This window comes from Betta splendens, chromosome 14, assembly GCF_900634795.4.
Source record: "Betta splendens chromosome 14, fBetSpl5.4, whole genome shotgun sequence".
Lineage (NCBI taxonomy): Eukaryota > Metazoa > Chordata > Actinopteri > Anabantiformes > Osphronemidae > Betta > Betta splendens.
Window position 1 is genome coordinate 9,736,685 of NC_040894.2, and position 15,118 is coordinate 9,751,802.

A 15,118-nucleotide genomic window follows, 5' to 3' on the forward strand; every position below is an offset into this window, starting at 1 on the left:
AACATACAGCACAGCTCATTAGAAGCAGAATGGAGCCTCTGGCTGAAGCTTCCATCCAATGCGTTGGTTTTACTCTAAGAACAAGAACAAAAGAGAAGAACATCTGGACTTGATGGATGAATCTGCATTCAAACACACATCATTGTAACCCAGCATTAGGTTTACATACAGACAATGAGAAACACAGAGTGATTCGCTTTTCACACAAGCTTCTCCCAAACACGATCCGACAGCCGAAGCATTTATAAGGACAGGCAGGCAGATGCAACTGACAGGACAAGAGCATTGATTCAGACTCATACACGCATGGAAACTGTAAGACGATACTGTTGGAGTATAAACATTAAAGCTTACATATAAAGTTCTTGTTTTAGTTTAATTAATATCATGAATCCCATTCTTCAGTCTCTATGTGCAACTGAAGGTTCAGGCTTGTTTACGCAAGGCCTCCGACAACTTTGACTCCTAAGGAGCATTTTGCCAGGAAGCATCTTATTGTGAAATTCTGCTGTGTGCAGAGCCAGCAGCGGACTGAAGCATTACATAACACACAAGTCACATAGTTAATGTCGGACACGTTCATTAACAACAGTGATCACTCATCCACAACTGCAGAACAACATTGTGATTGCAGCAAGTGATGAAATAAACTAATATCACATTTGTTTGTTATTGGAGGAGATTCCTAAAGTAATGTCTGAAAGCATCTCATATGAGATTGGGCAATAAAAGAAAGGGATGAGGGACGATGTAGAAAAACCTGCTCTCAAACATCCCTCGGCAAACTTTAAGATTTCCCGATTTTAAGGTTTCCTGTGAGATTAAAGAAGCCACTGATGAAGCAGCAGCAGCAGGGTTAGAGCGCCACCAGGTGGACGGGTGCGACTAACGTCTCTTGGCCTCGTGTAATCCCACCTCCCCTGTTTTTACACGCATTCTGTACGTTGGCCCGCTCCAGCTCGTTTTTCTGCTTTCCCGTCCATGGCTCAGTCCACGCTGCTCTCCTGGGACCTCCTCCACGCCGTGAAGACTGCTGTGAAACACATCGGACGTTCGTGTAACGGCACATAGTCGCGTTCCAACTCGGAGCAACTGGTCTACAACCTGTGCAACCTGCCTGGGCTGCAGATATTACTGCCACCAGCTGTGACAACACTAGTAAAAGAGTCAGGACACGAGGAGAGAGCATTTGTCTTGCCCGTGTCTCCTTGTTGCACCGAAGCAGGTGAAACTGAGTCACAATCACTTCTGTTTTTAAAGTTCAAGTGACTTACTGTCATGTGGTGATGGGAAAACCCTTGTTCCACCAAACCCTAATAAAAACAAAGTCGCTCTCTTAAAACACGTATTTACTTAATGCATATTCACAGAATCTTTGCCCTTAAGTACATAACCTAAACAGAAAAACAACACAATGATGGTGAAAAGATATAGGCCATTTGTCTTTTATACATCATAAGCTGCACAATATGGAAGAGCCCTCTTTGTGACAATACTTCAAAAAAGAACTTCCTTTTAGCTAAAAAGTTAAATATTAAATACTAAAAAAAATCTATTGTCAACTTAGAAGCAAACAACAAAAACTATTTTTGACATCACTTTCTAATTTGACATCACTCTTTAAAATCTCTGCGGTAAATATTGTAATGTTTACTGTTGACAGTATTTATCAATGTACTGATCCAGAAACTCTATTCATCTGAAATATGACAGTTTTCATACTTGCTGTAAATCCTCTCATCTCTTTTTTGTAACATCCTGTTTTTTTCAACTAAAACTCTTCAAATTAAAAAAAATCATATAAAATGACATCAGCTCTACAAAATACAAATAAAGACTGACAGTGTGGATTTGATGAATGTGAAGACATCGCAGGTTTGTGAACTTTAACATATTTCATCTCTTAAATAAATGAGCTGCTTGCAAAGATTTTTACTGTCACAATATTCTATGATGAAATATTTCACTATTTTGCAATGTGACCAATTATAAAAATAAAATTATTTACATTGACCAAGAAAAACAATGCATAAATAAACCTTTTAGGAAAATGCTTGAATAAATTATTTTTCAATTATTGTTCAGTTTTTCACAACTACAGTACTAAAATGAGAAAGAAATAAAACATGCCGGGTCAAAGAAAATAGAAAAAGAAAACTTGCAAAGGAAATTTGGACCAAATGGAACTAGTGTGAGTTTTATCTGGACTCAAAGGTTTTACACAGTTAGACAGCAAAGACATTATCAAAACTGGCCACAGTTACTGACCTCCCTGTGCAGATAAAATTAAAAAACTACAGACATGAAGGGAAAATGGCAACAGGTACATGTGGTGCAGCTACTATGAATCGGACACGTTGGTGGTGGTCAAATTATTATATTAGCCAAATGTATCAAACTGACAGGACTCCACGAAACTGCATATTGATGATGTACACGAATCACATCCAGGCCAAGTTTCTAACCTCACTTCCATTTTGGTAGAAGCTCAAATGAGTCCAACAGCATAAACTACCATCGTGGCTGTAATCGGATCTGATTTAAAGTATATTTACTAATTTAAAGCAAAGTCTAAAATATGAAATCCTATACAATGTACGAATTTCTTGCATTACTTGGCCAGTAAAGGTGATTAATCAAAATCAAAAATAGCATTTAACTCTTGTTGAAGTAAGGTACTGGGAAAAAAAAATTCTAAAGAAAGGTTTTGTGTCTGTAAAAAAGTTGAAGCCGCAGATGTTCTTTGCTTGTTCAACACTGCTGAATCTCTGATCACAAACACACACACGAGGTCAACAGAGGAGAGAACTTCAATAAATAAAAGAAATTCATGTTTCACAACATGTTTTAAGCTGGGAAAGTGATACTTCTGGTCTTCTGGTTTGGGTAGAGAACCTACTGAGAAGCTGGAGGTCCTCGGAGGCTGATGGATTTTTAATGTGTTAAAGGGGCTGGTTGTTGTGTCTCATTCCAGGTCCTTGACGCAAACCCGTACAGTCCCTCCCAGTCCAGCCTCAGGTGTACTGGTACGCCTCGGAGTACTCCGTGTCCTCAGGCGTGTACTGGTTATCTCCAGCTGTATACTGGTCACCTCTGGTGTCATACTGGATTTGCCCAGTGGCATTGCACTGGTTGTCTCTGCTTGCAAGCTGGTTTTCACCTACGCGTGATTGTTCTGCTGGGTGTTTGTTTCCTGAAACACTCAGGCCTGTTTTCTTGACTCTAAAAAACAAACAACAACAAAAAATAAGATGATTTTGTCAGGTTTTTCTGGGGTCAATGAATGAACCAAGGTACCTGAATAAAGAAACTATTGAGTTCAGGTGAGTACTTACTGGTTCTTATGTTTGGCTCCACTTATATGAGACTGGTACTGCTCCACAGAGTTAAGTTCAATGTTGCAGACAGTGCATGGGTAGCCCTTTAGTGTTGAAGCTGTAGACACACACACACACACAAAAAAGGCAATAAACTACACCCTCATGTCCACAGCATCCAGCAGTGACGTGTGTTCCATAACTCTATGAGGTCCTGACTGTGGGGTCTGACCTGGTGCTGTAGAGGGGCCGTACGTCTCCATCAGTTTGAGCTTGGTCATCTGTTTCCGATGCTTCTTGCCGACGTAGTGCTGCTGGGCCATGACGGGGTTGTTGAACGACGCCTGGCAGATGGAGCAGAAACGGTGTGGGTCGCTGTCGCTGATGTTGCCCACTGTCAGGACACTGCTTGTATCATCTGCACTTTGCTTTTTTAGCTGAACTGTTGGTGCTGATTGGGACGCTACTGTTAAAGCCGAAATGCAATAAAAGACTTTCAGGGAAAAAAAAACAAACTGATTTAGACTGAACTTTTAAAGAACAAACAAAGGTGGTGGAAATAAGATGAAGATAATGGAAGGTCAAGCGCTAGAGATTCGGATGAGTGCTACATACCTGGGGTCTGAGGAACAATGTTTTTCAACCTCAGGTTCTTGGCGTGAACTTTGCCTTGGTAGTGTGACTCGGCCACCACAGGAGCAGAGAACGTCATGTTACATACATGACACACCTTCAAGCGGTCTGTGTCTCCATTGTTGCAGTCCTGCTGACACAGCAATAATTTAGTAGTTTAACGTATTATTGTGTTTATTTCATTATTTTTGTTCTCTTATGTTCTAAAATCCACAATATTAAATATTGTAACTTATAAATATGATATATATTACAATATATCCTCATAATGGTTTGCAAGATTTGTGTTGCTTCTTGAAATGTCAGAGCACTACTCACAGTGTCAGGTGATTCTGACTTGAGCTTTTTAAAACCTTCCTCCTTCTCACCACGCAAGGAAATATAACGTCGTACTTTGTTGGCATGTTTCTTGCTCTAGACAGACAGGCATAAATTAATAAAGTGAGAAACACGTACCTTCTCATTAAACAGCTTCACCATTTTCACAGCTTCTGTGTTGAAATTACTGTACATAAAACGTTTCCATGAACAATGTAACAATGAATAACTAACATGAGTTGCATTAATAACCATATCTCGCAGCTTACGATTGGGCAGCTCTGCCTCATGTCACTGAGCAATGGAGCATAGTAGCACTGTTAAAAATAAGCAAGGTCCCCTGATATGGAAACAGGAGCAGCAGACTGTGAGCTCACTGACCTGGTAATGAGTCAACTTCTGAGACTCGGAAATTAGGACAGCACTGCAGATTTTACACTGGGAGTCAGAAAACAGGTCGCTGTGCTCCTTTATCATCTTATTTACTGCAGGGAGGAAAGAGAAAAACAGGAGGTTTCAAATTAGGCTACGTCTTCTGGGAAACAGCATGGCACCAGTTCAAGACACAGAAGCAATTTTTCTCTGACTGAGAGACTGAGTCATTGTTCCTGGCGAATGCAGTTTGATCTGGGAGGAAAAACTGGGGAAACACTACAGTGATTTAACTAGTCCGAGGCCTCATCTGGTTAAATATGACATTGTAGAAGGATATCAGACCTTAATGTATATTACCTCAAGAGTTTATATCAGCAGTATTTATTCTAGGGTTGCTAAGACAGAGGCAGAAACACACAACAACCACAAGAGAGAACACAAAACACGTCGTTTGGAGATTGAGTGAGAAAACTATTACTGCTTCACAACAAAATCTTTCATAGTGTACAAAAGATGTATAGTACAAGTGCCAACCTACCTTAAAGACAATGTATCTTTAAATCAAATCACGTGGCCACGTTTAAGTATTACTATCAATATCCTATAAACAATCCGATTACTTCTAAAGATGTTCATCTAATATGTCATCATGACCACATGCGCTTTACGAGCTGCTGAGCTTGCAGTTGTTCTTGTTTGTTTTGGCATCACATGAGAGGTGCAGAATGAAGTTACACAAATGGAGAAACATGCAGGCAGGAGGCTCTCATTACAACCCGTTTAATATTAATGCACAGATATAAGACATCATTTAAAATAACTCAACTCATGCACAGCTTAGCTCCACGGTACCCAATCAAAAGTTCTAAAGTATCTTGCACGTGTCAAACAGGATAAAGTGCAGCCCGCATGTCGTCTTAACCTAACGTGGAGGCGCCTGTCTCGAGCTCCATGCTGCTCCACATGCAGGCGACCCCTTCACTGTCACCATGAAGTAAGATCGGATACGGAGTTGCTCTCATCGACCTTGGAGCCCCACCTGCTACAGCTAGCTTAGCTCTACGCGAGCGCACGTTAGCAAACCTGCTCCCTCATTCTGCGCCCAGGGCTGAACCACATGAAGGTGACAGCAAATAGGATAAGTTCGTCTCCACTGTGCACACCGGGCGCACTGTTATACTTAAAGAGAGGCAGCGTTGGTAGAGAAACAAGCCATACCCTCCGCCGGCCCCGAAGGTAAATAAGGAAAATCATCGGAGTGCATCGCCTCGGCCATTATTTCTACCCGCAGCCAGTAGAGTCCTGCTGCTGCTTCTTCTTCTACTGATTTAATGACAGCTGCCATATAGAGCTACCGGCCGTTACGACACCTACCGCGCCGGAGTGTGGCCAGGATGCTTCCTTCAAATTCCTTTAGATAGCGTTAATATTGCTGTAATGTAGGTATCACTCACTACATTTTGATATAAATATGATTTACCTATTTATATTTAAATAGCTATAGCAGTTGCACAGGATTGTATTGAGCACTGGTCGGCGTGCGCCTTTAGGGTTTCCGTAGTGTAGTGGTTATCACGTTCGAAACCGGGCGGAAACATGTTTTTTTTTCTGTCAAAACCTACTTTAAGCTTTTTGTCGTTTTAATACCGTAACTGCCAGTTAATTGAGCGTCTTCGTTTATAAAACGTGCCGTGCCTTAAAAAGATTGCCATAACATTTCTATTTTATGCCTGTTTTAATGCAAGGTAATAATTTCATTTACACTATTTTGTCACATTTGTAAATAGTTTTTAATGAATATAATTAAAAACTATGCAATATCCATAAAACTAATATGAATTTACACAAACTCTGCTACACTACACATGGATGTTGGTGGTGGTTCTTGGGCATTGATCTAATATCCTTTTAAAGTTTAAACCATAAATAAAGCCACATTGAAGAAACCATTAGGTACCAACAACTGCTATTTTATCAATTTAAACAAATATATGATTTGAATCTTTAAAAGAACCAATGTCAGGAAAGTGATTCAAGTCAGAACAAATCTTAAATGAAATGTCTCATACTGTTGGCACTGTGCTTAATGCGCAGATAAGTAATTTGCCTTTTTACAAATATTTTTTTGTACTGTGCAAATGATCCTTTTTAAAAGCCTCATATTGACTGGTGCAATACATATGGTTGTCCAGTGTGTGTGATGCTCATATCGAATAAATAAACTGAATTGAAGAGAAGTTACTGAAAACTGTTTTATTTGTCAAAAAAGCTCCTTTACAGCGCCAAGATTTCCAACCTGTAAAGCCAGCAAACATGTAAAATACAACCCTTACAATACAATAGAATCAAAACAGGTACCAAAAAGTACAGTAAAAATTACACTTCCACTGATGGAAATGTGGAGGAAGTAAAGGGGAAGGAAAAGAAGAGAACACCAAAGGGGAAAATAAAACCTAAAAAAAACAAAAAAAACAAAAAACACATGGAAAAGTTACATTTCAGATGTTTTCTGTACAAATGGTCTTCTGTCATAAAAGAGGTCGCGTTAGGCCCAGCAAGTCTGTTCAGCCGTCGGTGTTAATACATCACTGAAGTCCTGTGGAAACAAGTAACAAGTTTCAGTTTTTAATGCTACATAAAAAAGGACAGGAATAAATCGGCCTGGACGAAAAGGATATCCAACTATACCAGAGAAGGTTCTATGTGTGTTGAACACATAAGGCACACCTACTCAAAAAAAAAAAAAAAAAAAAAAAAAGCCTCTTATTTGGTTTTTTGACAAAGACACTAAGACCACACATAGAACACAAAAAAAGCATCTAGTAATTTTTACATACGCAATTGTGGCAGTCTAAAACCTGTCTAAAACCTCACAGATTGGGATGGCCTCATTAAAATCAGGTACATGTTAATACAAAAACAAGTCACTAATTGCAGAAAAAGTAATTTCAAATGAATAAAAAAGTTAATAAAAAAAAAAAAATAAAAAATCCCATACCTCGCAATACCATGTGATCAGTATGGCTTGTAGCTGGTCTGGTGTGCCCCCCGTCTTGGGGTTTTCCCATAGTTAGCACTGCCTTGGCCTGTGGGGCACAGGTAAATAGACCGGTCATAAACCTGGCCATTCATTCTGCTCCGCATCAAAAAGTAGACATTGAGCATAGGAAGATCTAGCAAGATGCTAAGGATTTCTGGGTGGGCAGGGGTAAACAGAGTCTACTCTGTGAGATATTAGAACCTGGCCCTGTTACAAATGCAAAAAGTAAAAGCTCAAAAACACGAATTTCGTTTACAAAAATGCAACGCACTAAGTGAATTTACCATATCTCTGCAGCAATGCTGACCTTATGGACAAAATTATTGTTGTTACTTGGATTACTGCGAGCATTTGAAACAGATTCGCAAAAAGCATAATTGCTTCATCTGAACATGAGCATTTAACCATGGGTAACTCATGTCATAGTGCTTGTGTACTTACTGTAATCATATCCCGCTCCATAGCCATAGTAACCAGAAGAGTAGTCATAGTTGCCATAGCCACTGTATCCACCATAGCCATAGCCTTGGTTACCGTAGCCCTGGTTCCAGTAGTTTCCATAGCCCTGATTCCAGCCCTGGCTTTGACCTGAAACAAAAAGTTTTTTTACAACCCAAATGTTCTGAAATCACTGCAAACAGACAAAGGTCACTAAGGAATTTGGTCAATATGCTAGTCCAGCATTTCTTCAAAATCACTAGCAGAGGTAAATTGAAGTTAGACTCTGCTCTAAAAGACAAAACCTGTATGTAGTAGAACATAACAGCATCTGGTTACAGTCTTTACATAAGAAAATAGTCAGAGACTGACACAAAACAAACACTAACATAACTCATCCTAATGTAATGTCCTGATGTTCCCATACCTCCTCTGCCCCTGCCTCCCCGACCTCCGTAACCACCACGCCCACCTCCGTACTGCTGCTGCTGGTACACCTCCTTTGGCTGGGCGATCTTTAGTTCACACTTAAGAGACAAACACGTTGCAGTAAAGCATGAGAACCTTGACAGTTCTAAATAAAAAACAGTTTTCACTAAATAATCAAGCACTGATAAGTTACATTTTGCATCCTAAACCACGTGACTTACCCTGCCACCCTCAATGTTGTGGTATTTCTTCTCCAAGCACTTCTTGACGCTGGCTTCATCTTTAAATGTAATGAAAATGAACCCCCTCCTTTTCTTTGATTTGGGGTCAATGGGAAGTTCAATAGTTTCAATCTAGGAAAGAAAAATACTGGTTATTCAAATGACAATATTTTCAATAGAAAATGAACAAATTAAGCGGCTTTTGGGTTTTCAACCACCTACTTGTTAAGACAGTAGCTTAATTAAGGTACTGGTGTCTGGTTCAAATTTAACAACACTCCACTGCTGTGGACCAGTAGCAAAACTACTAGCAATACTTGTATTTCGTGTGCGCATATATAAACAAATATATAAAATCAGGAGCTGCCAATCCTTCCAAACTTCTGCTTAAAACATTACACTTTAAAATTAGCCAATGGCGGAGCGGGATCTACACTGGAAAAATCAGGTGTGTAGGACTACAACTGACCTCGCCAAATTCCCCAAAATATTCCCGGATTGCATCCTCTGTAGCCTCAGGGTTCAAACCACCGACAAAGATCTTCTTGACAGGCTCCTTCTTCATGGCCATCGCCCTCTTAGGATCAATCTGGCGTCCATCCAGTCTGTGTTCCTTCTGTTCCAGCACCTGCAGACCAATGTGTTATCATGAAGCACTACTACACAACATTTAGAGCAACCACAAAACCAGGAAAGGGGAAGTGCACTCTCATTAAAACTAAAATCAAAATGTTAAATAGATCTGCACTACTGTGGTTGTATAATAAATAGAGTGTTTGTGGGCATAAAATAGTTGTCTTACACCAGTGCCCGATAGCACCATCCACACTTATCTAATCTAGCAATATTACACTGATTGATTTCTGCATTACTGCGCTGACTGACAGATTACAGACAAACAGTTGTACCAAGTTTAAAGATTACTTACTTTGTCAACACTGGCAGAGTCTTTGAAGAGAACGAAGCCAAAGCCTCGGGACCGACCGGTGTTTGAGTCCATTTTGATAGTGCAGTCTGATACTTCGCCAAATTTACTGAAGTAGTCTTTCAAGTCCTTTTTACTCGTGTCCCAGCTGAGGCCACCCACAAACAATTTCCTGCAAGAATAATTAATTGAATAACACAATTGTGCTATTAATTACTTACTCACTCATTACAATGATTAATTTGTAGTATGATTAAAATGCACAAACAACAAACTTGTTGAGTTGGAAACTACAAGAAAATTCTCTTTAGGTGAAGTTTATATTCCCATTTACTTGTGTAGTGAAGTGTAGCTGTTGTACTGCATACTAACCCAGCATCCTCCTCCTCTTTGCTGGCATCAATTTTTCCTCCATCGGTCTCATTGTCCTCATCAGCACCCATCAGCTCCTGCTCGGCTCCATTTTGGTCATCCTCTCCCTCATTGCCGTTCTGCTCTGATGTCTCCATGAGCAGACTATCAACATCTGCCATTGTGATAGTGGTTTCTTGAAGAGACTGGAAGACACAACAAATAGGCAAACTTTTTCAGTGCAAATTAAATTTGTGAATGTGACAACAAATATGAATGACCAGAAAGTAATAGAATATGTACAATGACCTCCTTACCAATTAACCTTTTATTAAAATTCCATAATAGAAGCGACAGAGGCACAATAAAATGCCTGCAAATACGATTTTAACATCACTTCATCAGTAATCAAGCAATATAAAACATACTGTGCCTAAAGTTGAACAACATGGTCCTAACAATCAACACCCCAACCATCTGAACAAACAACTTTTTTGTGGGATCTGCAGCTACTTAGAAGCTAACACAACGTAAAGGTTTCGCTGCCGATGTAAACGTCTTATTCTGAAACATGCCACCAACATCAAAAGCAATCAATACACAAATCAGCATCAGTAACGTTAGATGTAAGTTAACATACGAGTTATAAAGATATATTGCTGGCGAACACACCGCAGGACTACACCAGCGTGACGGTGCTTATGGTGTATTCAAGCAGACCGCGCTTTGCTGTTACCGCTCGCTGAACAGATTAGGCCGGCCTAGCAACTTGGCGGCTAGACCAGGGTAAAGAGGCCTGTGAAATCCTTCTATAAGCTACAAGTAAACCCTCAAATAATTAGTCATAAAAGCTTATGAGCTAAGATTTTTACCACAGTAGCTAGAGGAGTTGTTTACACAGGGTAATATGCACTTTAACGTGTGCTAACGCTGCTGTGGCTAACAAACTGCTAGCTAGATATTGAGTTAGCATGAAGTCGCTAGCCATATAATAGTAGGTCGCTGGTAAACATCGGATGGTAACGATCTATATATTGAGCTGCACAGCCTCGTTCGTTTTAAACAACACAAACAAAAATAAACGCGCGCTTACTTTAAAGAAAATACTGGATACGCCGACTTGCTGCACAAAATGGACACTCTCCAAATTCGCCGCTAACTCGTGGCAACATATATACGACCGGATGTGACCAAGCGCTAGAGCATGTTGCAATGACAAAATTTGTGATTGGATACAATGCACTTAGGTGACATTGAACACGTTAACTGATTGGCTGAATGCATGCGCGACGGACGAACGCAAACACAACCTGTCGTTCCTGCTTCCGGTGTTCTAAATCCTTCTAGAATCGTTTTATATACAATGAGACAAATTAAGCATTGCGTAAATAAGTGCGGTGTGCTATTTTTATAACAACGATGACATTTTCATATTTCTGCTGAAATACATTGAAACTGCGAAACAGTTCCACCAACGAGAGCTAACGGAGGGGATTTAGGCTCAAAAATTAAATTCCGGGCTCTCACTGATGCAAATCCTTCGTTCCCACTTATGTCAGGGTGAACTTATAAAATTAAATAATTTGTGATTATTATTTTGTTCTTGTGATCGTTGTGCAATTATATGGCAGTTATATATAATGGACTTGTTCTAAATGAAAAAAAAGGCTTGTTATGCCTATTAAATGTAATAATTTGGCTATACATCGACATTTAGTGTATCCATCCATCCATCCATCCATTTTCTACCACTTACTCCCACGCAGGGTCGCGGTACTGGAGCCTATCCCAGCTATCTTTTGGGCGAAAAGCAGGGTACACCCTGGACAGGTCGCCAGTGCATCGCAGGGCTAGTGTATTCATATTTGTTGATTATTTTGTGTGTAACAGTCTAAAAACAAATAACATTTGGAAAGAATGAAGGATGATCTGGTAACCGGTAACAATAAACTGCGTTTTGGAACCCATAAGCATTAGATGAATTCATTTTAAAATAGAACCAACTACATTACTGTAGGTATCGAGTACCTGCTCATTTGACTTCTATGCACACTGCAAATATTTTATGACTTATATATTATATCAGGATAAGCACAGTTAAAACTACTTTCAATTACTACAGTGGCTTATAATGGAGCACACATTCAACAGTAAACCTGCACTCAGCAGTCATAACCTTTGTCATTTTACTTGTGCTTTTTCTGCAACGACTTATCTCGTTCTCCAAGAAAGAAACCGAGCTAAATACCAAACATCCTGGATTAATACTGAAGGGGGTAAATATGGATGAAATCTAAGAATGCTTTGCATGCATGAATTAATAGCAAATCCTTTTGCTTTTGTTGCCACTGACCGCTCACCCTGGCAACGTGATCCAGACCTGCCAAACACAGGCAAGTTGAGGCATGACTGGAGACATGGAGCAGAGTCTAGTGTAGCTGTGGAGACGTTTCTCCAGCAGTGGTCACTTGTGGTAAACAGATCTAAGAGAACTGCAGCGATCGCAGGTAAGAACTCTTTTCACAGTTCAGGAATAGTGCACCATTGTTCTGCAATTTTTTGATAGAGTTCTCTCTTAAGTTATCAATATGAATTGGTCAAGTCCAACTGTGAACAGATAATATCCTGTTGCATTTAGAAAAAAAAGGAACAAATGTATTAATATGTTTATATTAACAGCATTTACTGCAACATTACAGCTTTGTGATGGACCGCTTGGGGTGGTTGTGCAGGCAGTGTTGTTAGCCGATTGTTGTTTAGGAACAATCACTAACTACACTACCAGTCCAACCACCACCACATTCAGCCACTCAGTGGAGATATAAATTAAAGAAAATTAAAGAAAAGGGAAACGCCAATAACCAGCAGAGCAGACAGACGCTTTATTTCTTTTCAATGACAAGTCCATGTTACTTTATTCACACTTACTTTTAGTTTAAAAACATCTAGAATGAAGGGTTACATTAAAATACTGAATATTTCACAATTTAAAAAGTTAATGCTTGACCAGCATTAGTCACATACATATATTAAACTTATTTCATTTAAAGAGACACCACTACCCTGTAAAGTGTGTTGGGGGTTGATTCAGCATCAGAGCTCAGATCCTGAGCAGGACCCCAGTTCTGTGTGTAGGCAGGAGACTGGGCTGGCTAGCGGGATTTGCTGACCCAATGGTACTTGTCAACCCGCGGCCCCGTGAAGGTGAAGGTGGCTCGGTAGGAGCTGAAGCCTTTCTGACCAGAGAACTGGGAGACTGGGCCTCCAGCTGGGGGAGCGTGAGGCGAGAATGTGTCCCCAGAAAAGGGCTTCCTCTTCTCTCTTAACCACATCTGAGGAGCACCAGCAGAAAACTCACTGAACTGGAGAAGAGCAAATTGTTAGGACACAATGGGAAATATGTGTATGAGTCTGGCATTTACATTTATACCAACTATACTTTTATCATTAAACTCATGTTGATGTTTTTACTTAATTTCTGTGCATGCAACCTGGCAACGAGGATGAAAGTGCAGGCTGTACCCACCCGATAGACGCTGTTGGGGTTGCTGACAGTTGGGATGGTCTTGGGTTCAGGGTTGGTGGGTGGTACCGCAGCAGAGCAGAGAGCTGACAGGCTGCAGCAACTGCTGCTCAGGCTGTTGTCTGCACCTCCATCCTCCTCATCGGACGAGTTTCCTGATGGGATGTCCAGGCTCGCGCGCTCCACGGCGTCATGGATGCGACGGGAAAATTCCCCATCCCCCCGACGGCAACTGTCCACGGCCGAGACGCAGAACGGAGCGCTGTGTTCACCGTATCTGAAAGGAGGATGCAAGAAATGTAAAGTTATGTTTGACTATAACTTTATGCCCCCCCCCCAAAATTAAGATGGGGTTTAGTGGCCTGACCTGCAAGAAACCTCTCCTGGGTCGACCCACACCGTCAGCTCCTGGGGGAGGCCGAGATCCTCGTACTGCACCAGACTGCGCTCGCAGGCCTGCTGCAGCACTGGGTCCCGGAGCCACACGCGGTTCGTACGCAGACACCTGGAAGGTGTAGGCGGTGGCAGGCAATTGTTTTTTTTTTTAATGGAACATTTTTGACTTTAGAAGACATGTGTTCACATTTTACCAATTTTATTTTGTAGCAATAAAATGTTTTTTAGCAGACTCATTTAATCATTCAAGATTTTCCAGCACACAACTGCATTTTTAAAAAAGATAGTATCACAATGGACATGATGTTTTTAAAGATTTGTAGTTATAACTATTGTGTAAGTTATCCAACCTTAGATTAGTGGAATAATGAAGTAAAGCTCATCAACCAACGCAGCCCAGACAGTTGTGGACTGACTGGAGGTTCACTGACCTGTATGCCTGTCCCTTTATTGGAGCTGCTGGGTGCCAGTGGTTCTTGTAGTTTTCAAACAGAACAGAGGTGAGGGCAGCGGCAAATCGCTCTCTGCTGTCGTTGTCCAAGCAGCCGTATCTCTTCACCAGCCGAGCCACAAAGAACACGGCAGCAGCAATCTCCTCCTTCATGACTACACACACACTTATCTAGACTCTAGTTAAATAACACAAAAAACTAAACTCAAAGCCACACTGTTAAAACCACAATAAAATGTGTAGGGTGATCCTACTGTTCCAGGTAAGGCCCAAAAATTACATACAGTAAAAATGACAAGAAAAACTGTGAATCAAACAGCAAACATATTTGCTGCTGAAGCTCTAGAGAGAACTCAGCTGTGACTTCTAATACTCAAACACAAATAAATAACCAGGCCTATAGATTCACATGCATCTGTGTGTGACAGTAGCTTGTTCAGTCACTGACTCTTTAGTCCTCTTGTGGGTTTAATTAACCACAGTTCAGGTGGGTGACAAGGTGACACAGCTGAATGTGGTCTGACTTGATGACTCTGTGTGTGTGTGTGTGTGTGTGTGTGTGTGTGTGTGTGTGTGAGTGAGTGAGTGAGTGAGTGAGAGAGAGAGAGAGAGTAAGGTAACTTATGTTGAAACCTTTCCTTCAAACCTTTTCTTAAGTCAATGCCCAATAACCTCATTAGCCATAAATAATAATAACCCAG

General features: G+C 40.6%; 3 protein-coding genes across 8 annotated transcripts; all 3 read right to left on the minus strand.

The window, feature by feature from the left end:
- Nucleotides 1–1,332: 1,332 nt before the first annotated feature.
- znf346 (zinc finger protein 346) lies at nt 1,333–6,005 on the minus strand. 5 transcript variants are annotated; one of them, XM_029173923.2, is made up of 7 exons: nt 5,862–6,005; nt 4,650–4,753; nt 4,269–4,364; nt 3,933–4,080; nt 3,550–3,783; nt 3,336–3,435; nt 1,333–3,222 (listed from the first exon to the last, which is right to left on the minus strand). In XM_029173923.2, the coding sequence occupies exons 1-7, from the start codon at nt 5,986–5,988 to the stop codon at nt 3,015–3,017; spliced, it is 1,017 nt and encodes a 338-aa protein (XP_029029756.1). In that variant the 5' UTR covers nt 5,989–6,005; the 3' UTR covers nt 1,333–3,014. The 5 variants fall into 5 exon arrangements, with proteins under 5 accessions (XP_029029756.1, XP_040929723.1, XP_055370672.1 ...); XM_041073789.1 differs by having other exon boundaries at nt 3,933–4,083; XM_055514697.1 differs by lacking the exon at nt 5,862–6,005 and adding an exon at nt 5,727–5,837 and having other exon boundaries at nt 3,933–4,083.
- An 876-nt stretch (nt 6,006–6,881) lies between these two features.
- Nucleotides 6,882–11,290, minus strand: LOC114869581 (heterogeneous nuclear ribonucleoprotein A/B-like). The gene is made up of 9 exons (XM_029173927.3): nt 11,141–11,290; nt 10,069–10,253; nt 9,700–9,868; nt 9,241–9,399; nt 8,772–8,903; nt 8,549–8,648; nt 8,125–8,271; nt 7,642–7,729; nt 6,882–7,239 (listed from the first exon to the last, which is right to left on the minus strand). Exons 2-8 carry the CDS (start codon nt 10,227–10,229, stop codon nt 7,659–7,661), a joined length of 939 nt encoding a protein of 312 aa, XP_029029760.1. The 5' UTR covers nt 10,230–10,253; nt 11,141–11,290; the 3' UTR covers nt 6,882–7,239; nt 7,642–7,658.
- A 1,615-nt stretch (nt 11,291–12,905) lies between these two features.
- Nucleotides 12,906–14,882, minus strand: btg4 (B-cell translocation gene 4). Of its 2 annotated transcripts, none has more exons than XM_029174541.3 (4): nt 14,398–14,882; nt 13,938–14,075; nt 13,574–13,847; nt 12,906–13,379 (listed from the first exon to the last, which is right to left on the minus strand). In XM_029174541.3, the coding sequence occupies exons 1-4, from the start codon at nt 14,568–14,570 to the stop codon at nt 13,200–13,202; spliced, it is 765 nt and encodes a 254-aa protein (XP_029030374.1). In that variant the 5' UTR covers nt 14,571–14,882; the 3' UTR covers nt 12,906–13,199. The 2 variants fall into 2 exon arrangements, with proteins under 2 accessions (XP_029030374.1, XP_029030373.1); XM_029174540.3 differs by having other exon boundaries at nt 12,906–13,409; nt 14,398–14,877.
- Nucleotides 14,883–15,118: the final 236 nt, after the last annotated feature.